Source organism: Gymnodraco acuticeps, unplaced genomic scaffold (genome assembly GCF_902827175.1).
Source record: "Gymnodraco acuticeps unplaced genomic scaffold, fGymAcu1.1, whole genome shotgun sequence".
In the NCBI taxonomy this organism is placed as follows: domain Eukaryota; kingdom Metazoa; phylum Chordata; class Actinopteri; order Perciformes; family Bathydraconidae; genus Gymnodraco; species Gymnodraco acuticeps.
The window spans coordinates 510,480-537,582 of record NW_022989798.1 but is presented as its reverse complement, the minus strand read 5'-3'; the positions used below and the strand labels follow the sequence as shown (position 1 = coordinate 537,582).

The 27,103-nt window shown below is 44.7% G+C and overlaps 1 protein-coding gene across 1 annotated transcript in view; it reads left to right on the top strand.

Moving 5' to 3' along the window:
• The first annotated feature begins 233 nt into the window (after positions 1-233).
• adamts17 (ADAM metallopeptidase with thrombospondin type 1 motif, 17) overlaps positions 234-27,103 on the top strand; it is a 215,791-nt gene continuing 188,921 nt past the window's right edge. Inside the window, 2 exon segments of the mRNA XM_034222448.1 lie at positions 234-398; positions 720-1,087. Of these exon segments, the coding sequence (XP_034078339.1) occupies positions 341-398; positions 720-1,087 (426 nt within the window). The 5' untranslated portion in view covers positions 234-340.

Here is a 27,103-nt window from a genome sequence, read left to right as displayed (position 1 = left end):
CACACACACACACACACACACACAAATTAAAGCTAATTCTCCGAACTTTCTTTCTCCACTTGAAACCACGTGTAGGGTTTCAACCTCAACAGTGACGGAAAGCTTCACTGACCAATGAAAACGAAGGATATCTCGGCCTCCCTCGGCTCAGGGTCTTATGGAACCAATGGCGCAGCAGCAGAGGCGGGGCCTGTCGGAGGAGGCGTGTCCTGCAGCACAGAGACCCTCCAGCCGGGGTTACTGCAACTTCTCCAGTTTAGGGAAACTGCGCCGTCCGCTATAGTCCCCTTAACACCACCCGCCACCTCTTCTCCTTTATTATACCCTGCTTTGCTTTACCATGCATAACAGCCTTGTTCCCCATGTGCTCCTCTCTTTTCTCTGCATCGGATTGAGTGGTAAGTACTGACTTCGAACTCTTTACGTAGGAGCTGTGAGTGTGTACGCCTATTTCTCTTAGATATAGGTCATGACTAGAGCAATCCTATTCCTCCCTCTAACAGTGTTACTAAAGAGCAGTTGTATGAAGTTGCCTCCTCCTGTCTGCTTGTTAGATCCCCACCATGGGAGTGCAGTTTCAGCAGATTGTTAGTGGAGCTGCGGCTGAACGTGGCTCAGTCACGGAGCATGAGAGCACGGTTCAGTCAGTTCACAGAGGCAGGACAGGCTGTGTATGGCCGCTGTTTGATGGAAACTAACGCCCCCCCCCTCTTCCACAGCCCAGACTGAGCTGGAGACGGATGAGGTGGTCCCCCGGCTGCTGTCCGGGCAGGAGGCGCACCTGTCCCCCCGACACACCGTCCGCTCCCTGCGGCGCCGCGGCCAGCGCTCCCTGCACGGCCCGGGCGGAGGACCCTCTGACCCGGATCACATCATCCTGTCACTGCCCGCTTTCGGAAGGAGCCTCTATTTAAATCTGACGCGGGACAGTGCGTTTCTCTCCCGGGACTTTGTGGTGGAGGAGCGGCTGAGCGGAGAGCAGAGCCCGGCAGTGAGCAGCCTGTCCCGGGAGCAGCTCTGCTTCTACTCCGGCTCCATCATCAACCACACCGACTCCTTGGCGTCCCTCAGCACCTGTGGAGGCCTGGTAAACTGTTCTTCTCTTTTTGGACCTGTTGATAGCTTTCATGTCATTCAGAAATCACAGCAGCTCCACATTGTAGAGAATGTATTTAATGATTACATTAACGCAGGCTGGTTGACAGTAGCTCAACCCCCCTGAAGCTCCTTTCGCATCAGGTTAAGGCTATGCATGTAATATGTTGGACCTGCTGACCTGCAGGGGGTCAGTCAGTTCAAAGTCACACTTTACAGTCAAATACTGTACAAACTAACACAACTGCATTTTAAATGTGGGGATGCCAGCTTCCAAAGATAAATCTGCCAGAATCAAAATTGCAGAACTGTTTCTAAAATTATTCAAAAGACCAGCGTTCAAAACATGAAGTCACTCAATTTTCACTTACTAGCTTTTATGGAGCACTGACAGCCTCTCAGTCACATCAGTAGATGGAAGATGAGCAAACTGTCTTCCGATGAAGACAAATAAAAACTAGTACGTTTATGAAAAGGTTATCAAACTGGTTTTGTAAACATTTCAAATTGATTGCGATACAGTGAAATACAAAGATCCCTCCAGCAAATTGGGATAGATAACATGGGCAACATGTATTTAGGGAGGTCAAACCCTCTAAATGACAGCACAGGCTAGCCAAAGATCTCAAACAGAAGGTTTAACCTCCGCCAGGACTCTCTATCGGCCAGTCTGCTGTTCTGTTGCACTTTTCTTTAACCTTCCTTTGGATGAAGGTTAAAGTTTAGTTTTTTAGTTTAGTTTATTTATTTTTTTCGAGCGTGTAAAACCAAAGAAAATACAAATGAAACAAAATATGATACAGACATGATACAGCAGGGGCGGACTGGGAGAAAAAAGTGGCCCGAGGATTAATTGACAGACAGGCCCACTTAATGCGCAGCATGTATCGGCCGGCCGGCGACGAAAGCATGTTACTTAACAAAAAACCCTATGCATTTTATGTTATTCTGGACCATTATTCATATAGTAATCACATTACCTGAGCCCTTGAGTTGCCTAGAGCAAAATAGTTACAGCATATATTTAGTGATTTTAATGTTAACAGATCATTGATGCATTAACATTTTGACCCAATTTGCCTGACTTGGCACATGGAATAAAACATGGGCGTAGGAAGCATCCTCAATGTGGGTGAGACAATTTAACAGGGGGTGTGGGCAGGTGGTGGACCTCACCTCCTCTAGGGGGGTCCGGGGGCAAGCTCCCCCGGGAAGATTTTTGTTTTAAATGTTGAATTTAAATGCATCAATCTGGTCCATTTTGAGAGCAAAATTAGGGACTAAATCTATGGATACATCTCTCAACACCCATATGAAACAGAACTGTAAACAGATTTACTTTTTCTTTCAACATTTATTTGAACAGCAAGTGGAGGCAAAAGTGACTGCACCCAAAACAATAAACCTGCTAGCTAACTAGCCTAAACTCAGTAACAGAATGTGGGCAACACGTTCTTCTCCACAGCCGCGCGACCTCTGAGTCAGACGTCACTTCCCCCTCTTCTATCCTACGGGTGCAGCCACTCCCCCTGAACCCCGTTTCCCTGCCAACCCAAAAAATCTTCAGTAATAGCCTATCAGCAGAGATGGGGTCGTTACTAAAAAAAAGTAATATATTACATATTACATATTACTTAAAAAAAAAAGTAATATATTACACTACTTCGTTACTCTCTACATAAAGTAACTCGTTACTTTACTCGTTACTTTACTCGCAGGGCCGGCCCGCCCCTCCCTGCAGGCAGATCACGCAGACTGCTAAAGTTTCAAATGTTCTCTTTAGTTCAGTTTCCATTGTCGCATCAGACTGATCCAGATCCTGAATGTTTTCCTATCTGACCGTGGCTGTCCTCTGTCTCCTGCTATCTGTATATTTTGCGCAGTCTATCTCTGCTCACGCTGTTGAGTCGGCGTGTTCTCCTGCGTGTTGGCCATGTGTTGCACTGGAACCAGACACCGCAAAGACTTCAGCCGAGCACGTACGAACTGCGCATGCGTGAGTGGCAATAACTCTCCTTACCAGCAGGCGGCGGTAGTGTGTATTCATCATTCAAAACAGGCAACAACCGGAAAACAGAGAAGAAGAACAGACTGCTAAACAAACAACAAATAGCTGTGCGTTAGCTTCACCTTAACATGTGTTCTTTGCAGGTGTTTGTTGAGGTTTGATTATGACTGATTTTAGTAAGTAACGCGTGTCGGGGCAATGTTAGTAACTGTAGTGTGATTACTGAATTATAAAAGTAGCGCGTTACACTACTCCGTTACCGACAAAAGTAATATTATTACAGTAACTTTGTAACGCGTTACACCCAACTCTGCCTATCAGATAGCGCTGTGGGCGGGACATTGCTCGTGTACACAGAGTGGTGACTGCAGCCAGAGAAACGGCCGCATCAGAGCCAAAGTTTTATCGGCAATTTGATAAAAAAAGGCTGATACCGATAATCGGTCAAATGCGGAATATCGGCCCCGATAATCGGCCAACCCCTAATATGCATGTTATGTACACATTATCGAAGTGATACTGACATCCACCTGAAGCCTTCATTAGAACAAATGTCATGTTTTTAATGTTGTTTAATAGTCTGCAATAATCACTAATTTATTAGTGTCAAGATTGGGAAGTCACATAGTAATAAATGTAAATGTATTATTACCTCACTGAATTAGTAATTTCTGCAGCAGCTCACTTTTCTCTACAACACCATCTATAATTTGGTCACTATCCAGCATCTTCAAAACATCTGGTTGAGTAGCCATGAGCATAAAGGCCTCCAGGTTCTGTTGAGAGAGCGAGCTCCTGAGCCTGTTTTTGATGAATTTTAGTGTTGAAAAGCTTCGCTCGCATGCTACCTGTGTGACAGACAAGGTATGCAGGAACCTATATGCAAGGCCAATGATGTGGTATGCATCTGTCAGGAGGTTGTACTGCTTAAGGATACGGTAGCAACACCATGGGCAGTCCTTGCAAGATGAGCACTTTTTATATACCATCTCCGCTTCATCTTCAGCATCCTCTGGCCCAGCCTCTGTTGTCTTGGTTGTGTATTCCTCAAATACAGATGTCTTCAACCTATTCCACTGTCCTGCCAGACTGATGAGCTCACTCTGTAAATTGGCCACCGTTGCTCTGTCATCAAATGGCAGCAAGCACTTGCTTAATTCTTGGAGTGCTGCCTCTGGGAAACCACCGGCATAAGATGTTACCTGGCTGAATCTTTTTGGGTCCAGAAGTGCCAAATCAGCATACAAAGTGCCATTTTTGAGGAAGCGCTGGTGCATGCTTCCTGTGACTGTGTCCATGATTTGATTATGGACATCAATCTTGTATGATGTTTCAGCATCAGTCACAGCCTCATCCTTGGACATCTCTCCAGGCATGGTTTTCTTCTTTCTACCCCGTTTCTGTGGCAAAGCGGCCTCAACCTCCAGCTCAGTCTCCTCACTCTGCTCCTCTGTTTGATTGTTGGCCCACTGGACGAATGTGGCGGCCGCCGTCTTGACTTTCTCGAAGTCTCTGGTCATATCTTTCAGCTGTGTTTCTGCAGCCACAATCATCCGATGAGCTGTCAGGATGTCCATTCCACTTGTCTGAAGGTATTTTGAGACTGGTGAGGTGACCTGGACAATTCTCAGGAAGATCTGAGCTGTAAGTATTGTTTCATACCTCAGAAGCTGGGTGATGTATCCACGTGCATTGACCCGTGCAGTGGCGTTGATGGTCTGTCCATGTTGAATGGCGGAGAGGGTATGAAGGACATCAACATACAGGGCATTATCTGGCTTTCCAAAAGAGCCAAATACCTTAGTCACAGCAACGTCTTTGGACCACCAGCGTGTCTCTCCAATCGGGGCGAGACGTCTGTGTCTTGGGTCTTTGCTCTCCTTCTCCCAGTTTTAGGGCTGTACAAGGGCGTGGAATCAAATGCACGATGCAGAGACAAACAAAGTATCAAAAATAAAGTGTTTTAATGTAGACAGGTCATAACACACTGAATACATAAAGAAACAAAACAAAAACTATTAATACACTAATCTAACTCTATGGACGATAACTCTATTGACAATGACAAAAGGATCTTACGCTGGAAGGCTTGGAACACACAAGACAATCTGGCAACGAGACAGGGGAAGACGAAAACTATATATACTAGACCAGGGGTATTCAACTAAAATGCAACGAGGTCCAGTTAGAGAAAATCTCCCCATGCTAAGGTCCGGAACATCATAATGTCTAAGTTGCTTTATGAATTAGTGTGATATTGAAGTAGCTGTAGCTTTATCAACGTCTGCATGTAATCAACAACTGACTGCCAATCAAATAAAGAAAGTACAATTCAAAAACAACAATATTTATAGTCAATGAACATTGAACTATACAGATATACAGTAAATACTGTGGATATGTGTATTGTTCCTCTCGGGCTGCATTTACAAATAAAATAGAGTGTAGCAGCAGCTTGAGTTTCTCTTTTTCTTTGTTAACCGTTTCACATCATGACTTAACAGTTTCAGCCGATTATAGAACAATATCAGTCTTTACACATCATAGCAATTGAACAGTTTTAAAGTTTCTCTTTCTGTCCCTCTTATATTGCAGTCCTTCACTCACTTTGTTTTGTTCAGTGCGAGAATTGAGCTTGAGCTTGTCCTGCCAGGAGTTAGTAAATCTGGGCTGAAATGGTGTCAGGGCCATTCTCACACACATGCAGGTGCTCATTGGTTTCAGTGATGCAAACACAGGTATGGTGAAAAAAGAGAGAACTATTCCAAGCAGAAAAAAAACAGCATAATATACCATCTGACAAAGGCCTGTGCTATAATGCTTCAATTAACTGGCTATTCTTTATAATATACTCAGATCAATAGGAGACAGAGATGTTAAGTTAAAAATCAAGGGTTTTTATTATTATTTACAGCAGGGGTGGGGACCCTTTTTCCTTTCAATTTTTACATCATCCTCCGAGGGTCGTACAAATGATTGAACTCAACCTCTGCTTAAAAAAACTAAAATCACAGCCCATTCATTTCGCCTTTCTTTCATGCTGTGCAAAGAAAAAGCAACCTCTTAAATATTGAAGTTAAAAGCATCAATCTGGTGCACTTTGAGAGCAACATGAAGAGATCTATGGATACATCTTTCAACACCCATATGAAACAGAACTGTAAGCAGATTTTTCTTTTTGGATATTTTACAAATCACTCCCCTTTTAAACTCTATTCCTGTTATTTTTAACAACTTTTTTGTGACTGTCATATAGTATTTTATACCTGTTTTTGATTTAGTCTCTAATGTCTCATTAATAACTATAATGATCATATCAAGGTGTGCCTTAACCTCACTGAGTTGAGGTTATTTGAGCCTCTCAGGAGAGAGCTCTCTTCCACCTGGTTGTAGAAAAGCTCTTTAAATTCGTTAGCATAGCTAGTTAACCAGATGCTAATAACAACAGATCGCCACTGTGCTTACAACTAAAGACACAGCCACGCAAACACTGCGGCATGTGTACGGCTCCTTATGGGTACTGCAATATCTGAAGGGCTGGAGCGGCGTTCCGGTGCTCTCTGTCAGCACTCCTTTCATACGAGACATATACCAGTGAAGACACGTTACACTCGTGTTGTGTTCAAGGAACCTGTCCTTGGCCAGGACAAACGGGTACTCGCTTGTTTAATTATTTTTGCGGTCTAGATTTCTTCTTCTTTTTTGAAGTGAGAAGTTGTCCGTCAATCGGACTGACGGACGGACTCCCCACCCCCACCCCAAAACGAAAACTCTTCGGTTCTCCACGAATTACACAAGTCACCCAAATCAGCGTTAAAAAAGCGGGAGGCGCCGAAAAATCCCCTATTAATGTATTGATTATAGCTCCGGGTCCGTATAGGTCGGCATCTGGGTCCGGATCCGGACCGCGGTCCGCCTGTTGCCGACCCCTGTACTAGACAGACAACACCAGGTGAAGACAATTAGACAATCACAACCGTGGGAAAACAGACAAGGCAGGAAACGTACTTTAGACACATGAGGGTAGACAAGACTATCAAAGTAAAACAGGAACCTATCTAAACACATAACATGAAACCTAAACTAGGGAACAATCTTAACAGAGCCGTCTACGCACAACACCCAGATGTTCATCCTCTGGTAGGACTCTCTGATGAAGACAGCGATGTTGTTCAACAGGGAAAAAAGAGACCCACTTGCCAATACACACTGTGTTGTGTCTGCCAGGACGAGGTTCAGGACGTGTGCGTAGCACCATACATGGACATGGGTGGGGGACATTTTGGCGAGCAGTGCAGAGAAGCCTTTATATTGCATATTGGAAGCCCCATCGGTGGAATTTCCAATACACTGCCTCACATCCAGTTTCATGGTCTCCAGTACTTCATTCACAACAAGTTGTGCAAAGTTCTGCCCAGTGGATGCCTCACATTTAATCACAGCAACAAATCGCTCATGAACCATGTCTGTCACATATCGTATGACAGCAGAGCACTGATCTTGGGCTGTGATGTCCTGTGTGGTGTCAATCTGGACAGAATACATGCCAGATTCCCGGACTTCAGTGGCGATGGTGGCCTTCATTAGGCGTTGGATGGTGGTGATGATGTTGTTGATGGTTGTTTTAGATAGGAGCAGGGGCGGATCTAGACAAATATTCATGGGGTGGCAAGAGGGTGTTAGGAGATTTTGAGGGGTGGCATCCGCTGGCAGAAGTATATGCTGATTTAAATCGCAATCATATCAATCAATTAGGGGTGTAACGGTACACGTACCCATACTGAAATTATTCGGTACGGGCCCTTTGGTTCGGTCCACGTGTGCACCGAACCAATTTGAGGAACTGTCGAAATGGCGAACGCAGATAAAGTTGAGCTCGAAAATCCTCCAGCATCATTGAAGTCTCCGGTTTTGGAACATTTTGGTTTCGCAGTTACGTACAAGGATGACGGGCAAAGACAGGTGGACCGAACCAAAGCTGTTTGTTGGCATTGTTCAACTAAAATTGGTTACGCGGCTGGCAATACATCAAACTTGCACACTCATTTGAAAAGGCATCACCCGAACGTGAATATCACCGGTACCAAAAGAAAAAAGACTGAAGTGTAAACCCAACTCCCGCTAGCATGTAAGCCTCCACCACTCGAACAAGTTCAGACCGAGCCAAAGCTATTACAAACGCCAAATATCCTTATGTTGCTATGTTAGCAAAGCGCTACCTGGCTGTATCTACTACTTCTGTCCATAGAGAGGGTTTTCTCCACAGCAGGAGACATTGTTAGTGCCAGCAGATCTGCCCTTTCAGCAAGCAATGTGGACAAGTTCATTTTTCTTTAAAAAAACATGAAAATACAATGACAAGCAAGTCCTAATGTCAAACTGGCTGCTTAGGTGCTAGTACAAATACAGATTATTTCAGTTCATCGAAATGCTGCACCTTAATGTTTATTTTATTATATTTTGTATTTATTTGAGTGAATATTCACAGTTTAATAATAATTAAAAACCCAAAACTAATAGTTTATGTTTTGTGAGTACTAGTACAGTAAAGTTCAAATACAGATTATTTCAGTTCATCGAAATGCTGCGTCTGGTGGCCGGGCTTGCCACGGAGCCCGGCCGGGCCCAGCCCGAAAAGGCAACGTGGGCAACACCTCCGCTTCTCCGTCCCGCGGGCCCACCACCTACGGGAAACATCAATGGGGTCGGGTGCGCTGCCAGAAGGGTGGCAGTGAAAGCGGAGGGTCTCGACGGACCAGACCCGGGCGACAGAAGCTGGCTTTGGGGACGTGGAACGTCACCTCTCTGGGGGGGAAGGAGCCGGAGCTTGTGCGGAAGGTGGAGCGTTACCAGTTGGATCTGGTTGGGCTCACCTCTACGCACAGCGTCGGCTCTGGAACCTTACTTCTGGATAGGGGTTGGACTCTATTCTTCTCCGGAGTTGCTCAAGGTGTGAGGCGCCGGGCGGGTGTGGGGATACTCACAAGTCCCCGGTTAGGTGCTTCGTTGTTGGAGTTTACCCCAGTGGACGAGAGGGTCGCCTCCCTACGCCTGCGGGTTATGGGGGGGAAAACTCTGACTGTTGTGTGTGCTTATGCACCCAACAGCAGTTCAGAGTATACGGCCTTCTTGGAGACCCTGGAAAGAGTCCTGTATGGGGCTCCTGAAGGGGACTCTTTAATCTTGCTGGGAGACTTCAACGCACATGTGGGCAATGATGGAGACACTTGGAGGGGCGTGATTGGGAGGAACGGCCCCCCTGATCTGAACCGGAGTGGTGGTTTGTTACTGGACTTCTGTGCTAGTCATGGATTGGCCATAACAAACACCATGTTCGAACATAAGGATGCTCATAAGTGTACGTGGTACCAGAGCACCCTAGGCAGAAGGTCCATGATCGATTTCGTTATCGTATCATCGGACCTGAGGCCGTATGTTTTGGACACTCGGGTAAAGAGAGGGGCGGAGTTGTCAACTGATCACCATCTGGTGGTGAGTTGGGTCGAGTGGCGGGGGAAGCCTCTGGATAGACCTGGTAAGCCCAAACGTGTAGTTCGGGTGAACTGGGAACGTCTGGAGGAGGCCCAAGTTCAGGAGGCCTTCAACTCACACCTCCGGCGGAGCTTTTCGGGCATTCCTGTGGAGGTTGGGGACATTGAACCAGAGTGGTCGGTGTTCAAAGCCTCTATTGCCGAAGCCGCGGCGGGGAGCTGTGGTCTCAAGGTCCTAGGTGCCTCAAGGGGCGGTAACCCTCGAACCTCCTGGTGGACACCGGTGGTCAGGGAAGCCGTCCGACTGAAGAAGGAGGCCTTCAGGGATTTGTTATCCCGGGGGACTCCCGAGGCAGTTGCAAGGTACCGACAGGCCCGAAGGGCAGCAGCCTCATCCGTGGCCGAGGCAAAGCAGCGGGTGTGGGAGAAGTTCGGAGAAGACATGGAGAAGGACTTTCGGGCGGCACCAAAGTTGTTCTGGAAAACTGTCCGACACCTCAGGAGGGGGAAGCAGGGAACCATCCAAGCTGTGTACAGTAAGGATGGGACGTTGTTGACCTCAACTGATGGAGTGTTAGGGCGTTGGAAGGAACACTTTGAGGAACTCCTGAACCCGACAACTCCGCCCTCTATGTTAGAGGCAGAGCTGGAGTATGACGGGGGATCAACACCAATCTCCCGGGGGGAGGTCACTGAGGTCGTCAAACAACTCCACAGTGGCAAAGCCCCGGGGGTGGATGAGATCCGCCCGGAAATGCTGAAGGCTCTGGGTGTTGAGGGACTGTCATGGTTGACACGTCTCATCAACGTTGCGTGGAAGTCGGAAACAGTACCGAAGGAGTGGCAGACCGGGGTGGTGGTTCCCCTATTTAAAAAGGGGGATCAGAGGGTGTGTGCCAATTACAGAGGCATCACACTACTCAGCCTCCCCGGGAAAGTTTACTCTAAGGTACTCGAAAGGAGGGTCAGGCCGATTGTCGAACCTCAGATTGAGGAGGAACAATGCGGATTCCGTCCTGGTCGTGGAACGACGGATCAGCTTTTTACTCTCGCAAGGATCCTGGAGGGGGCCTGGGAGTACGCTTATCCGGTCTACATGTGTTTTGTAGACTTGGAGAAGGCGTATGACCGAGTTCCCATGGAGTTACTGTGGGAGGTGCTGCGGGAGTATGGGGTGAGGGGGTCTCTACTCAGGGCCATCCAATCTCTGTACTCCCAAAGCGAGAGCTGTGTCCGGGTCCTCGGCAGTAAGTCGGACCCATTTCCGGTGAGGGTTGGCCTCCGCCAGGGCTGCGCTTTGTCACCAATCCTGTTTGTAATATACATGGATCGGATTTCGAGGCGTAGTCATGGGGGGGGGGGGTCTGCAGTTTGGTGGACTAAGGATTGCACCACTGCTTTTTGCAGATGATGTGGTTCTAATGGCTTCATCGGTCTGCGACCTTCAGCACTCACTGGATCGGTTCGCAACCGAGTGTGAAGCGGCTGGGATGAGGATCAGCACCTCCAAATCTGAGGCCATGGTTCTCAGCAGGAAACCGATGGACTGTCCACTCCAGGTAGGGAATGAGTCCTTACCCCAAGTGAAGGAGTTCAAGTATCTCGGGGTCTTGTTCTCGAGTGAGGGAACAATGGAGCGTGAGATGGGCCGGAGAATCGGAGCAGCGGGAGCGGTACTGCAGTCGCTTTACCGCACCGTTGTGACGAAAAGGGAGCTGAGCCAGAAGGCAAAGCTCTCGGTCTTCCGGGCCATTTTCGTTCCTACCCTCACCTATGGTCATGAAGGATGGGTCATGACCGAAAGAACGAGATCGCGGATACAAGCGGCCGAGATGGGTTTTCTCCGCAGGGTGTCTGGTGTCTCCCTTAGGGATAAGGTGAGAAGTTCGGTCATCAGGGAGGGACTCGGAGTTGAGCCGCTCCTCCTTCGCGTCGAAAGGAGCCAGTTGAGGTGGTTCGGGCACCTAGTTAGGATGCCACCTGGGCGCCTCCCTAGGGAGGTGTTCCAGGCACGTCCAGCTGGGAAGAGACCAAGAGGTAGACCTAGGACCAGGTGGAGGGATTATATCTCTTCGCTGGCCTGGGAGCGCCTTGGGATCCCCCAGTCAGAGCTGGTTGATGTCGCCAGGGAAAAGAAAGTTTGGGGCTCTCTGCTGGAACTGCTACCCCCCGCGACCCGACCACGGATAAGCGGGAGAAGATGGATGGATGGATGGAAATGCTGCACCTTAATGTTTATTTTATTATATTTTGTATTTATTTGAATACATTATTCACAGTTTAATAATAATTAAAAATATATATATAATGTTTTGTGATAATTTTTTCTGCTGTACCGAAAACGTACCGTACCGAACCGAACCGTGACCTAAAAACCGAGGTACGTACCGAACCGAAATGTTTGTGAACCGTTACACCCCTACAATCAATGTTAACTTGGAAAGCCACAATATTAATATTTTAACTCAATCACATAGGTGATATTATTGTGGCACATCAGTAAAGCCTTACATATACATATATAAGGTGGCAGACGTAATTTAATGAATTTTAACTGAACAATAACTGAATGAGTTTGTCTCACTCTTAGACCAGCAGGGGAACCAAATCTATGCAGACTGCTGCAATAAGTACATTAATTAACTGTCTCATCGATGTTTGTCTGAATGAATATGATACTATTAACAATCATATTATTCCTGTCAGCTGTCAATCACTGTTAATAAATAATAATAATAATAATAATAATAGATTTAATTTGTTAGCGCTTTTACAGGTGCTCAAAGACGCTTTACAGATATAGTGAAGAACTGTTATGATTCACATATTCATTTATTATTGAATAAACTATATTTTTTGGAGGAGTTAATGATGAATTTTCATCAAGATGCTTGCTCGCCCTCCTTCAAATTTGAAAAACAAGTAATTATATCATTATTGATATACAGTTACAACCTTGACTTTACATCAGAAAGAACAAACATTAAAGAAGTGACTAACTGCATCAGTTAGGCTTAAAAAACGTGTATTCAGCTAAAACATAAACATCGCTGCAGTTATTATCCAGTGGAAAGTCCTTACCTACTGGCCTAGTTAAATCAAAGTGGTTACTTTCTGTTGGCTGGGCAGTGTAGTTTTACACACCGTCTTATTTTACTTTCTCAGGACTTAGAACAGTTTTTTGGGGGCAGAACCCCTCAAAGAAAAAAATATATATACACGCATACAAGAGCCGCATTCACACCGCAGGACTTTCCCTGGTACTTTGTAGTGCTGGGGGGAAACGATTATTTTGAAAACGATTAATCGGGCGATTATTTGATCGATTAGTCGACTAATCGAACGATTATTTTTCTGTTGTTCAATTCATAAAAAACGTAATGTAAACACATTTTTTTTCACGATACTGTGTCTCAGGGGATCTTAATATTTAAGAACCTATTAATGTGTTATACCAGATTAACGGAAATAATCTCAGCTAACTGACGATATAAACCATATTTACCAAAACAAAACACAAGTCTCATAAGAAGCATCTAAATGACCCCTGAGCGAAAAATGCTAACGGACATTGGCACAGATCTCAAGATAAAAGTACCCTTATTACTTATCGTAGCTGCACATACAAGATATCCGATTAAAGCTGAGACTCCACAGATTATGTAGGTACATAGTATCATCACTGAGTGATCCGGACTCGCGACAGGGGAAGCAAATACAGTCATCACAACACGTACCTTCACAGAGCTTCTAGGGAGATCGTCTCACCACCGTAGCTGTCAATCTGATCAAAATACGTGTTCAATGGCATTAAAATGAGAAAAAACGCGGCTGAATCGGTTAATCCATAGGTTTTTAACGTCTATGTATAAAAAAATGATTGAATTTATAATCCATAATTCCATTTTAATGTAAAAATCGGAGAGCAAATGCTAGCTGCTAATGGTTGCCACCACAGCTAGCTGCTGCTTCCGGTCAAGCAGCAGTCTCAGTGAGATATAAATATATAAATATCTTTGCGTTTTGGACTAACTTTAAAATATTCCCATGCTTTTGAAGACCTAGGGCGAGATGTTTTCGTTTGAGGGCTTCGTGCGCAATCCTGTGAGGAGGAGTTGGTAGCCGTTTCAGTCTCCATTGTGTTAGAAGTGCGATTGCGAACTGCTTGTTGCTTTGGGTGACCCACGTGTGTGTGGCGACCATATATACAGTCTATGGTGGCGACGCGTCGACGCGGAAATATGTCGTCGACGATATTTTGAAGTCGACGCGTCGCTACAGCACTAGTACTTTGGTTCTTTAGTTCCGTTAGTTAATGTCGAGTTCACACCGCCGGGACTACTCAGTGCCGGGAACTCTTTTGGCCATTACTTTGGTTCTTTAGTTCCGTTAGTTAATGTCGAGTTCACACCGCCGGGACTACTCAGTGCCGGGAACTCTTTTGGCCATTTTCAGTCCCTGCTAGAGAGGTGGTACGAACCTGGTGATAAAAGAGTGCCAATTTCTATTCTATTTCTATTGGCTGGGCGAATTGCAAACCACGTCCCGTTAGACTCTGAATTTTTTTTGTTAGGCAGCCATTTTTTTCCTCGCTACAAAACCACATCCACACCTGAGGGAGTAGTTTTTTTGTACTTTAAAGCATGACTACACGTACAACACCGGAGCGGTGGAATGATGAGGAAGTGTCGGCGCTTCTGGCAATTTACTCCGAGGACGGGATGCAGCAGCTTCTACAGAAAGCAGTTCCCAACTCTAAATGTTTTGAGCGATGTTCGCAAAAGCTACTTGAGCTGGGAATCGTGCACAGTGCACACGGATGCCGGGTAAAAATAAAGAAACTCAGGCAGGACTATAAGAAAATTAAAGACCACAATAATAAGAGTGGTAACGATTTTCTATTGTTATTATATATATATTGCCACTGTTTTTTAATAGTGACACCTAACTTGCACTAAGGTGTGTCTGCTGCTATATATATATTCCCACTGTTACATTTTTTTGAAACTACTTACACTTTATTTTACATTCCACACTTTTATTTAACTTCAATGTACATGCATACGACACACCTGGAACAGCGTGATGCCGTTATTGTTATGTCTTGACTGTGCAATAAAACAAACAAACTGGCGAAGCTTTATTTATTGTGTCCCACCCCAAATGTGCAGAATAGAAGAATGTGAGAGCAGACAGGTGTCGGTGGTTGAATTTATCTACAATGTTACAACCTTGTGCAGCAATGGCAGGGGCAGAAACACAAGTCTTACACACATAAACACAAGTCATTTATCATGTCATTTGTTTTAGATAAATAAGGGAAAAACACCAAACAAGGGTTAATGTCCTTTTCCAAAATCAGCCTGAGGGGGTAATATATAATAAATACATAAAGATAAAGTCCATTGTTATAATGGGGTATTTTATTTGTAAATTACCCTTATGAACTCCATCATGTCTGAGGTCGGAAAGTAAACAAACGCCTCATACAGCGGGTGGGCTTTATACCCCCTCCCCCGTGTAGTTCTTCTTCTCTCGTTTTTTGTTGTACTCGCCGTGAAGTGGTTTTGCGGCCTGCCAGTAAACCCAGAGAAGAAGAAGACGAAGTGACGTCAGCGTAATCTTGCCTCAGGGAAAGTCCTGCGGTGTGAATGCGATTGGCACTAGCCCCCTGGCGGATTCAGTGCCGTGGTACTTTAGTGCCGGCACTGAAGTACGGCAAGTCCTGCGGTGTGAAAGCGGCTAAGGTCATAATCTTAACAGTTTTTTATGCTCATCGAGTCATCCGTGAGCAGAGCATCAAGTTGGCATGCCTATTACAGCTGAATGCGGCGATTACCATCTTGTTCAGCAAAACGCCTCACAAACTTATTAAGATCAACAGCTGTAGTGCGTTTTGATTCAATGCTGAGTACAGCCAAACTTGACATTCTCTTCTCTGTCATTGTAGACCGCAACTACCTCATTCCTTCCGTCTACTTGAGTCCGAAAGGCTTCTCGTTTTGCGCCGTCCCCCCGTTCAAGTGAATTCGCCACCAATCATATTTCCACTCTCGCGCCAGGGCCGGGGGAGGGGTTACAAGACTCGCGTCTTGTGCTGCATTCACTTGCACTCGGACATTAGAGATTTTCTCTCATAAATGTCCGATGAGCCACAACTTTTCTTTCAAAACAAAGATGCCAACTGGGGTGGCAGCTGGGGTGGCAAGGCTATTGTTTAGGGTGGCAGTTGCCACCCCATGCCACCCCGGTAGATCCGCCCCTGGATAGGAGAGTGACAAGGGCACCTCTACCTTGTCTCAAACCAGACTGGTGTATTTGCTTGCTCTTTTCTATACAGAGAGTGAGGTGTTCCTTGAGACACACATCATATTTCCCCAGCAAAACAATCATCTCTAAAAAGTTACCATGATCAATGGTGTCATCATCTAGTGTATATAATGCCTCCGCCTGCATGCCCCTGTAGCTCAAACCCCTTTGACCAATGAGCTTCAACACATCTATGATGCGCTCCAACACTTGATGCTTCCTGCGGACTTCCTCTCTGTGACGTGACATCTGAGGTCCCATGAGAAGGTCCTGAATTGTGTTTTTTGAGAACCTGAGGAAATATGCCTCAGCGCAACCTCTGTGAGCATGGCTCTGCTCATGCTCCTCGACTCTCTGATGTATGTGTGTGAAGTTGGTCATGCCAGTGATGAAGGAGTTGCTATCTCTAGGATTAGCAAAAGCCATACGAAGGGAGTAGAAGAGTACTTCTCTGGCTTCACTGTATGATAGCCATTTCCTGTTTGTGCCGTCTTTGCAAAAAAAAGCTCTCTGCACTACAGCCTTGTCTGCCTTCTGCTGGGGGTGAAAACGGAAGAATAGGTCTAATGTGTCTGACATCGGCCTGGTGAAATCATCAACTGGGGTGGCACTGACATCCTGGCCTTGACTATCTCTGTCAGTGTCAGCAGCAGGATCATCTTCAGCCTACATAAGTGATTAGTATTGATTAGTATGTTACGTTATTATGTTACCACCATGTTATTATTATGTATGTAAACCAAGTAAAGTCTTAAAGACAGTAACAGGCTAATTTCCACCAGACAGTAACTTTAGTCTAGGCAGGTTGACAAATAATGGACCCTTTCTTATTTTTAGTATTAATAAGGTAACCTAACGTCTAAGCTAATCAAACAAAAGACAGTATAAGCAATCATAGTAGTCTCATTGATTCACCAGCCAAGTCAAGTGGCTATAATGTTCAAATAGATTACCGTTGTCAATGAGTGAAGCAAATCTACCAGCAGCTTGCATATTTCACCAGAATTTGGTCAGTGAATGGTGTTAATTTTACCCTGTCCCTGTGAACACACAATGTACTGTAGGCAATAGCCTATCTAACGCATTAGCTAGCTAGAAATAGGCTAGCTAGCTAATATTACCTCATCTGCTACATTAAAAAGCAAGCTAGCATTAGCCAAATGAGGATTTTCACTTTCAGCATCAATCATAACATTAACTTACCATCATATTACTGCTGGTACTGGGCTCTGGATGCCGCTGTGCTGTGTCAGTTTCATTGCTGGACTCACTGCCACTGGGAATGGCCGCTGTGTCGGCTAACGTTACATCAGCTTCTCCGGTGGTGGTTGTACTACAACTAGAACCAGCTGCAGGACCAAACGAAAAGTCTGTAATTTTTTTTGATTTTGCTGAACCTTCCTCAAGTGCTTTCATTTTTTCATCCCTAAGTTTTTGTGCACCTCCTTTACGCTTTGGAGCTTGTTTATCCATCAGTAACTCACTCCTGATCTTTCACTGCGCAGTGACAGCTGCTACGGGCCTGATGGGGAGTGGCCAGAACACTTACAAATGCGGGCACTTACAAATGTGGGCCGGTAGGATTTAGTTAAGCAAAAAAAAAAGAAAAAAGGGAGTGGCCGGAACACTTTAGCCGGTAGGATTTAGGCAACAAAATAATAATAATATATATATATATATTATTTTTTTTTGGCCCTCCGGCCCACGCACAGCACCGGCCCACCGGGGAAACTCCCGGTATTCCCAATGGCCAGTCCGCCCCTGTGATACAGTACTATACAAATGAATGCAATAACAAAACGAAATATTTAATTAATAATTGAATAATCTGTAGTATCATTGTCTGATATCAATAAACAAAGCTTTAGCTAATTACACGTCCGAAAAGGGGTCGGAAGAAGTTTACACTTATTTAATCCGACCCCTTCTCCCTTTTTTTTTAAAATTACATTTTTTTTTTTTTTATTACATCTTAATATATGTATAATTTATATAATCATTCATATAATATATACAGGCAAGTTAGGAGAATGGTCTCTATATATATATATATACACATATGTACATACACAAATTCATACAAACACAAATTCATAAATAGAATACAAAACAAGAATATAAACAGTTATGGTTTAGCAATGTCATCCCTGTACCTTGTGAGAATTGTCTTTATACCTCTTTTTGAATAGTTTGATGTTTGGACATCCCTTTAGCTCCTCACTCAAATTGTTCCAGATCTTCACCCCACAAACAGAAACACAAAAACTTCTCTTTGTTGTGCGCACCCTAACATTAGTGAATATAAATGAACCAGGTAAATAATAATTCCCTTGTCTTTCATTGAACAATATCTGAATACTCCAGGTCATTGAACGTGTTTTGCCTTAAACATGATCTGTGCAATTTGGAATTCAACAAGATCTGACAGTTTTAATAATTTTAGCTCTAAGAATAATGGGTTTGTATGATCCCTATAGCCGACATTTTTAATAAGTCTTATTGCTCTTTTTTGTAGAATAAATAGGGATTGTGTTGTAGTTTTATAATTACTGCCCCAAACCTCTGCACAGTAACTTAAATAAGGTAACACCAATGAACAGTAAAGAATGTAGAGGGAATTTTGATCAAGAATCTGTTTTGCCTTGTTTAATATTGCAATACTTCTTGAGACTTTGGAATGAATATGTTTTATGTGTGGTAAAAAAGAAAAGTATACATTTCCCCAACTGTAAGCAATAGAGTTCCACATTATCTGAGGCCTTTGGATAATGCTCTCTGTGCAGGTAGGTTCAGGCTCAGCCCTGGACTCTGCAGAAACAGGCCTGAAGTGTGCTCCTTTACTTCCTCCATATATCCTCAGTGACAGTTTAAAGGTCCCATGTCATGACCATTTCCACTGATCATAATTCCATTGTTGAGGTCTACTAAAATAGATATTGTGCAATGTTCCAAACTCACATTGGTTTCTCATACAGCATCTCTGTATAGTATGTGCATCTCTGTCCTAAACGGCTTGTTGGAGCTCCTGCCCCCCCCTCCCTGTGAGCCCAGTGGCCGTCTGCGAGACAGCGAGACACAGCGAAACCTAGCCCGAACACACACACACCCGCAGCCTGGCTGGGAGTTTGTGTGTGTGCTCACACACCGACTCACAGCCTCGCCGTGTCCCGCCGTCTCAGGGAGGAGAAATCGGCGGAGCTGCAGCTGAGAAAAGATTGAGTGTGTGTGTGTGTGAGGAAGTCACGTAACTTAACGGCTCCACGGATTGGTGGACCAATGGGTCCATTTGGGTATGGGCACGTCACTGTACCCAGGAAGAAAACAAGAAATGTCCAACGAGGCGTTCTGGGGCAGCATAGACAGGTCTTCTCTGTGTTAGAGTTTTACTCCCTACAGGGTGTACTTTGAGGGTTTGTGACTGCAGACCGTTTACATGCAGAAAAACCTTCATAACACAAGGGGACGGGTGATAACCGGAAAAGCATGACATGGGACCTTTAAGCATTCAGCTGCCTACAATGAATGAGCAGATCATTGTCCAGCTGCTTACAAGACACGTGGAGGTTTATATGGGAGGAAAAACGCTGGCAGCTGCAGCGTACAGTATGAACGCAGGGCTGCATAATTCCTGGGATATTCGATTTGGAAACTAATGGGAATTAAGTGGAAATAGTGGGAAATAATGGGAGTAAATAGAAATATAGGCGTTATTTACTGAGGCTGTATTTACCACCTCATATAAAGATATAAACAAACTTTTACCACAAATAATTGTAAACCCTTCTAATATAAATGAAATAAAGTGTTAGTTAAACTTGAATTTAATGAGTTGTGTCATTAACATTGTATTGGACTTTCATTAAACAACAACAATAAGCATACAGTTATTTTCTCAGACAGTGCACATAGTTACAATTAAAATAATGGTTTATTCTTTCAACCAAACATGCCAGAACACCAAGTTTAGCTTTTTGGTATTTCCCCAAAAAAAGTTAGATATATGTGTGACATTTGAATTGTGCAACATTTCTCAGATTCCAAACATCTTCTGACCAATTGTTCAAAGGTAATACAACTTTGGTCCTATTTTGGTTGCTTGGTCAACCATTCCCATCAGTAACAATAACACTCACCAAAAGAACCCACTCAAAATAGAGTGATCCTCAGGGCATTTAGTGACAGCAATTCCAGTACATATTTTTTCCAACAGTGAGCCCATCATTTCCTTTTCATTATACCAGTCTGATAAATCCCATTTGAATGATGTGTTTACCGTCAAATATCAGTTTGAATAAAACAGTATTGTAATGGCTAAACCCACAGATATAATTGCAATTGAATCGAACAAAGCTAAGCTAAAGGTGGCTGATCTTTCACGTGATGATGTTTACTAGTCCCATTTAGCCACTTTTTTGCAATTTTGTCAACACGTAAAGCTTAAGTCATTCATCTTTTCAGCTTGTATTAACCACAGACCTTATTTTAGGAATCTAACCAAAAACACGTAAAACAAAAAGCATTGACGTTGAGGTGAGGCAAACCCTGAAGTGCTAAAATGCTGACTCATTCCTGCACGACTCCATTGTGATAAAAGCATTACAGTGTTTCCCACAGATCTGAAATATACTTGGGGGGGGTGGCGGTAAGGTGAGGTGACGCGCAACATTAACCTTTCTGTTGGTCGCTTGTGAGCAGACCCTTCACGCGATGGCAGAGCAAACAGGTACAGCCAGGGCCGGACCGAGACAATAAGTCAAGGCGGAAATGATACACCCAGCCAGGCCACTACCAGTTTTTTTTTGTGCCATTCTGCTGGATTTATTTGTCAATATTTACAGCGTTGCTGCCCGTAGGGATAGCCCTCTAGTTTAAATCTACTACCAAAGAATACATATATGGACATGGGTTACTATTTAAATAAAATTGTACATGTATTTAGGAACCTGTCCATGTGATTTTAAGTGGGGGTGGACCTCAAATCCTCTAGGGGGGTCCGGGCGATTTTGGAGTGAAATGCATCAATCTGGTGCATTTTGAGGGGGAAATAAAGAGACTAGATCTATGGGAACAGAACACCCATATGAAACAGAACTGTATACATTTCAATAATCATAAAATCATGGCCATAATAAAAAAATTTTTTGGTGCATTTATAGTTGCGAGTGTGTCTGGGCTCCTGAATCAGCCTCTCCTGTCTCGCTCCTCTCGCTCCTCTCCCTCCTCTCCCTCCTCTCGCTCCTCTCGCTCCTCTCGCTCCTCTCGCTCCTCTCGCTCCTCTCGCTCCTCTCGCTCCTCTCCCTCCTCTCCCTCCTCTCCCTCCTCTCCCCCCTGCTCCTCTTTGAGGCAGCAGCAAAGACTAGTTTTAGCTGTCAACATGTTTTAAAAGTGTATCTTACCTTTTTTCACCTAGTTAACTTTTTTTGTATTCATGCATATTTAACTAATCACTACCCTCTCAAAGGGAAATATGTGTTTACATAAATGGTGACCAAACCGTTTGAGACCCACTGAGAACTTAGACTAAGTTAACTATCTAAACACTCAGAGAGTCCTTCACCTCACCTGAGCTGAGGTTATCCCGAGCTTGAATGACACACAGAGACCAATCAAGGGCTTTGATTTATGATCTGTATGACAGTGGCCATGTCGGCAGGCCACATCATGTAGACAGCCAGTCCCCCTGTGTGAGGCAGACCACATCATGTAGACAGCCAGTCCCCCTGTGTGAGGCAGACCACATCATGTAGACAGCCAGTCCCCCTGTGTGAGGCAGACCACATCATGTAGACAGCCAGTCCCCTTGTGTGAGGCAGACCACATCATGTAGACAGCCAGTCCCCCTGTGTGAGGCAGGCCACATCATGTAGAGTCTAACACATTCCAATTTGTCCACTGCCATTCAACTCCTGCACAGTTACAAATATGAGAATACTCGTCAACACACACATGAACCTGAGCCCCACCTGGGTCAAGCTGCTGATTTAACTGACACTCTGCGGCCATGACATATTAACTGTGTGTGTGTGTGTGTGTGTGTGTGTGTGTGTGTGTGTGTGAGTAGAGTCTAGACAAATACTGACAGCCTGATCACACTCAGACTTAACATCAAACACTGTATGTGTGTGTGGAGCTACCAGTTTTACATTAAAATCATAATGCAGGGTTTCCCACACATAGACTTTACTTGGGCGGGCTGCCCAGGTATATTAACGGCCGCCCAAGTATATTTCGCAATCCATTTAGTTTTTAAAAGTTTTTTTTTGTTGTTATGTATTGTGAACGCAACGCTGCGCAAATGTGGGTCTGCCTCACAGGGTGACTGGCTGTCTACATGATGTGGTCTGCCTCACAGGGTGACTGGCTGTCTACATGATGTGGTCTGCCTCACACAGGGGGACTGGCTGTCTACATGATGTGGTCTGCCTCACACAGGGTGACTGGCTGTCTACATGATGTGGTCTGCCTCACAGGGTGACTGGCTGTCTACATAATGTGGTCTGCCTCACACAGGGGGACTGGCTGTCTACATGATGTGGTCTGCCTCACACAGGGTGACTGGCTGTCTACATGATGTGGTCTGCCTCACAGGGTGACTGGCTGTCTACATGATGTGGTCTGCCTCACACAGGGGGACTGGCTGTCTACATGATGTGGTCTGCCTCACAGGGTGACTGGCTGTCTACATGATGTGGTCTGCCTCACAGGGTGACTGGCTGTCTACATGATGTGGTCTGCCTCACACAGGGGGACTGGCTGTCTACATGATGTGGTCTGCCTCACACAGGGTGACTGGCTGTCTACATGATGTGGTCTGCCTCACAGGGTGACTGGCTGTCTACATGATGTGGTCTGCCTCACACAGGGGGACTGGCTGTCTACATGATGTGGTCTGCCTCACAGGGTGACTGGCTGTCTACATGATGTGGTCTGCCTCACAGGGTGACTGGCTGTCTACATGATGTGGTCTGCCTCACACAGGGGGACTGGCTGTCTACATGATGTGGTCTGCCTCACACAGGGTGACTGGCTGTCTACATGATGTGGTCTGCCTCACAGGGTGACTGGCTGTCTACATGATGTGGTCTGCCTCACAGGGTGACTGGCTGTCTACATGATGTGGTCTGCCTCACACAGGGGGACTGGCTGTCTACATGATGTGGTCTGCCTCACAGGGTGACTGGCTGTCTACATGATGTGGTCCGCCTCACACAGGGGGACTGGCTGTCTACATGATGTGGTCTGCCTCACAGGGTGACTGGCTGTCTACATGATGTGGTCTGCCTCACACAGGGTGACTGGCTGTCTACATGATGTGGTCTGCCTCACAAACACTTAAATGCTACATTTCAAATGTTTACAATCCATCACTAAATTCATGGCAAACCAATTTTAACATCATGCAATAACACTAAGACGACATTAGTTGCATTGAACTGATCTTTTTAATAAGTTGTACTAACAATGTAGTGAAACATGGGCTTGAGCTTCACTGAAGATCTTTGTCATTCTGACAGGGAGGCAAACTGCAGTTATTACACTTCACGTTTTGAAATATGTGTAACTCTGTTAATATAAAACCCACACTGCTCAAACTTCGTTACTTTTCCTAAAATTGGTATATTTATTTATTTTGGGGCGTGGGGAATGAAGAGAAAAAGATATGAGCATTTTATGAGCATGGGATTTTGACCCCTCATATAAACATGTGTATAATGCTGCGCTATACTTTGCGGCCACACGCCGTTGCCAAGCAACGCTTATTGTTTAGGTCCTTTGAAAAGCAGGCAGTCATATAATTAACTAGAAATAGCTAGATCTGATAGATTTGGACATAAACGCGAGTGAAGACCGGATGCGAGAGAGGGATCAGAGATCAGATCAGCTGCTGCTGACAGAGAGGGCAGCTCTGCATGATCACAGCTCCGCCGCTGTGACGGATCGTTGAGCGGAGCAAAATACACTAAGAGTTAGACCTAACACACTTAGCTATTTCATCTACTCTGGAACTAGCTAAACTAGTTATAAATATATGTATTCTTTACTATCGGGTCACTTATTACAGGTTCAGCGAGCTGCACGAGACTGACGGGCTGTCAGGAGAGGGAGAGGAAAAGAGAGCACCCCGTTTATTGTTCCCATTTTATTATCCAGAATTACTGTAAACTTTTGAATAAAGTAGTTCATCTACTATTAGTAGTTTGTTTAAATGCATTACTTATGTTTTTTTTTTCATGAACATAAAATAAATCTCACGTACCCCCTGCAGTACTCCAACGTACCCCTAGGGGTCCGCGTACCCCCATTTGAGAACCACTGCTCTACCACACAGAACAACACCATTTATATAAACACCTATCATGACAGGGCACCCACAGCCAAGTGACAATTAAAAATGAAATAAGTCGGCACGGCGGCCCACATTGAAAATGACTTTGGCCAACCTCTGATGATCAAAACACAAAGTCCATCCTCCTGTCCTTTTGGATGAAGTACTTGATGGCGGGGTCATGCAGCTGATCCTTTGCTTTTAAAGCAATCAGCAATTCCTTCTCGATCGAAATGAAGGCCAATTATTGTCACAGGTATTGTCAGGATGATGCATGAGAGGGTGGTACACCTGTTTCATGCTTTCACTCAGTTCTTTTTTGAGGAGAAACTGATGAATGTCGGCTGGGCTTTTCCCCAAAATGTCAGACATGCCGTACATCACGGCGAGTTCCGTGTGCAGTCGAAGCTGGTCGAAATACCCGCCGTAGCTCTCCATGAAACTGTTCAAGGCAGCAGTTGGGAAATAGTTACAGTAATGCAGTAATGAACTGTTGCCGGTCCAGAAGAGCCAGGAATTCCAGCTTTTTGTGGTCACTGAAGCGGTTGGCAATCTGGGTTAGCAGGCTGTCAATTACGCTGCAGTGGAGCTCCCTGTACCGTGCACAAACGTCTCCTTGAGCTCCACGGCCGCGCGGGAGGGCCAACCAAAGCCTGTGTTTCATCGTAGACGCTGTCAAAGTTCCCCTTCTCTTGTTCAATTTGTCGCTGTAGCTGATCCACTCTGGCCAGGCAGAACTGCATATCAAAACCTTTGTTTTGAAGTATTAGAAAAACAACATCCGAGTACGAGAAGATAGCGTGGAAGGTTTTCAACCAAAAGCTGAAATCGAAGCTGGTAAGGAGGGTGATGAACGGTTTCCTCATCAAACTCTGTGTGATGGTCTACGATGTGCTCGAACACCTACGAGAGTAATGCTTAGTTTAGAAAAAACAACTTATAGACCTCCAGTAAACACTAAGATTTTCATTTAATGTAATACTAGCGTAGTTCTTTACCTTCATGTTTTTATGAGTGGGTAGTTTCCAACACTATATCATTTCTTTATTATTGTTAATATTTCCATTACGTTCATTGTTATTATTATCTTACCTCTCTCAATTCCCTGGTCTTATCTGCCACTGTGCACACCAAGCGAGAATGAAAGCACCAGCGAGTAGGAGCTGTCCGTGGAAGCCTATGCTGGCAAATATCATCCAGTAGCTTGGTGCGCTTTGCTGAGCGGCTGAAAAAGGTGTCCAAGCCAGAGAGGTGGGAGAAGAGGACCTTACACTCTCTTATCTTGGAAGCTCCCTTTGCCAAGACGAGATGTAAGATGTGAGCATAGCAGTGAATGAAAAGGGCCTGTGGAATTGTTTCCTTAACTTTCGGTTGCACCCCATTCAATCCAGAGGCCATAACAGCTGCTCCATCGTAGCGCTGCGCGACCACTTTGTCAATACAGCCACTCTCCCTCAGGAACTCCAGCAGCCGTGTAGCTATGGCCTCTGCTCGTTTGTCCTCTGTCACATCTTCATACTTGAAAAACCCCTCTTTTATCCCATCTTCAGTGACATATCGAAGCACATTGCGCCACGTTGCTAATGTCTGTTGTTTCATCCAACATGATCGCCACAAAAGGTGCCTTTCTCAGCTCCTCTTTCATGCTATTACATTACATTACATGTTACTTGCTATCCGTCATTGCACTAGCGACAGCACCAGTGGCGAGCCGTCAGGGCCCTCTAGGCCCTCTGTGAGGGCCTAAAATATTCTAAAACATAATATTTGAAAACATAAAGAAAAAAAAAACATTTTCTTAAAATATTATTTTTTAGATTTTTTTGTTGTTAAATTTGTCATTAGTTTTACCAAAATAACTTGATTTAATTGTATTTAAAATAACATTTCCAAAGAAATAAATCCTTCAAATCTGCCTATTCAGTTTCTGTTGGAATGTGAAGGGTTAAATGCCGTCTCTGCGAGTTATGTGAAGACGGGAGAGCTTGTTGGTCCCTCTCTACATTCACAGAGGGCCCGCTATAGTAACTCAATGAGAGCGTAATGTCAAATGACAGTACAATTGACCAATCATATCTTCCCTCTAAATGGGCGGGCTTTATTTTCGCGGACTTTATGACAAGATCCGCCCGCTGTGAGGTCTATGCAAGTGGTGCAGTGACGCATCCTAAAACCCGGAAGTAAGCTTCGCTCGGATTCCCTCGACAGAAAGCAACGGGATTTCTCCATAGGATTTTGGAAAATAGCTGGAAATAAGGTCTGTGGAACGAACCTGTTAGATAAATGCACGTTTTGTTCAGCCGGATAATATCCACATGTCTACCCTACTTTTATTATTTTTGAATCATAAATCTAATCGATAGATTTATGATCGATAGATTTATGATTAGCATAAGTTCGTTCATGATGGCTCACTTCAGTGATAGTGATGACATCGTTGCGAAATTATTAACCGAGTCATTTTCAAGATTGAGTTCCAATGATAAACTGGAGTGGCAAAGGATCAGCTGCATGACCCGCCATCAAGTGCTTCAGGACAGGAGGATGGACTTTGTGTTTGAGTGATTTGATCATCAAAGGTAGGCCTAAGTCATTTTCAATGTGGGCCGCCGTGCCGACTTAATTCATTTGTAATTGTTACTTGGCTGTAAGTAAGGGAGCCTGTCATGATAGGTGTTTATATAAATGGTGTTGTTTTGTGTGGTAGAGGGTCGCTGTCATTGATGCGTTTTGCATCCCGGGCCGCTGTTTTGATATTCCGCTGAAGTATATGCTGTGACGTAATATCTCTTCTTTTCTTTCGAGGGAAGGGGGGGGTCAGAGGGCCTAGGTATAAAAGTCACGGCTCGCCACTGGACAGCACTGATCAGGTCA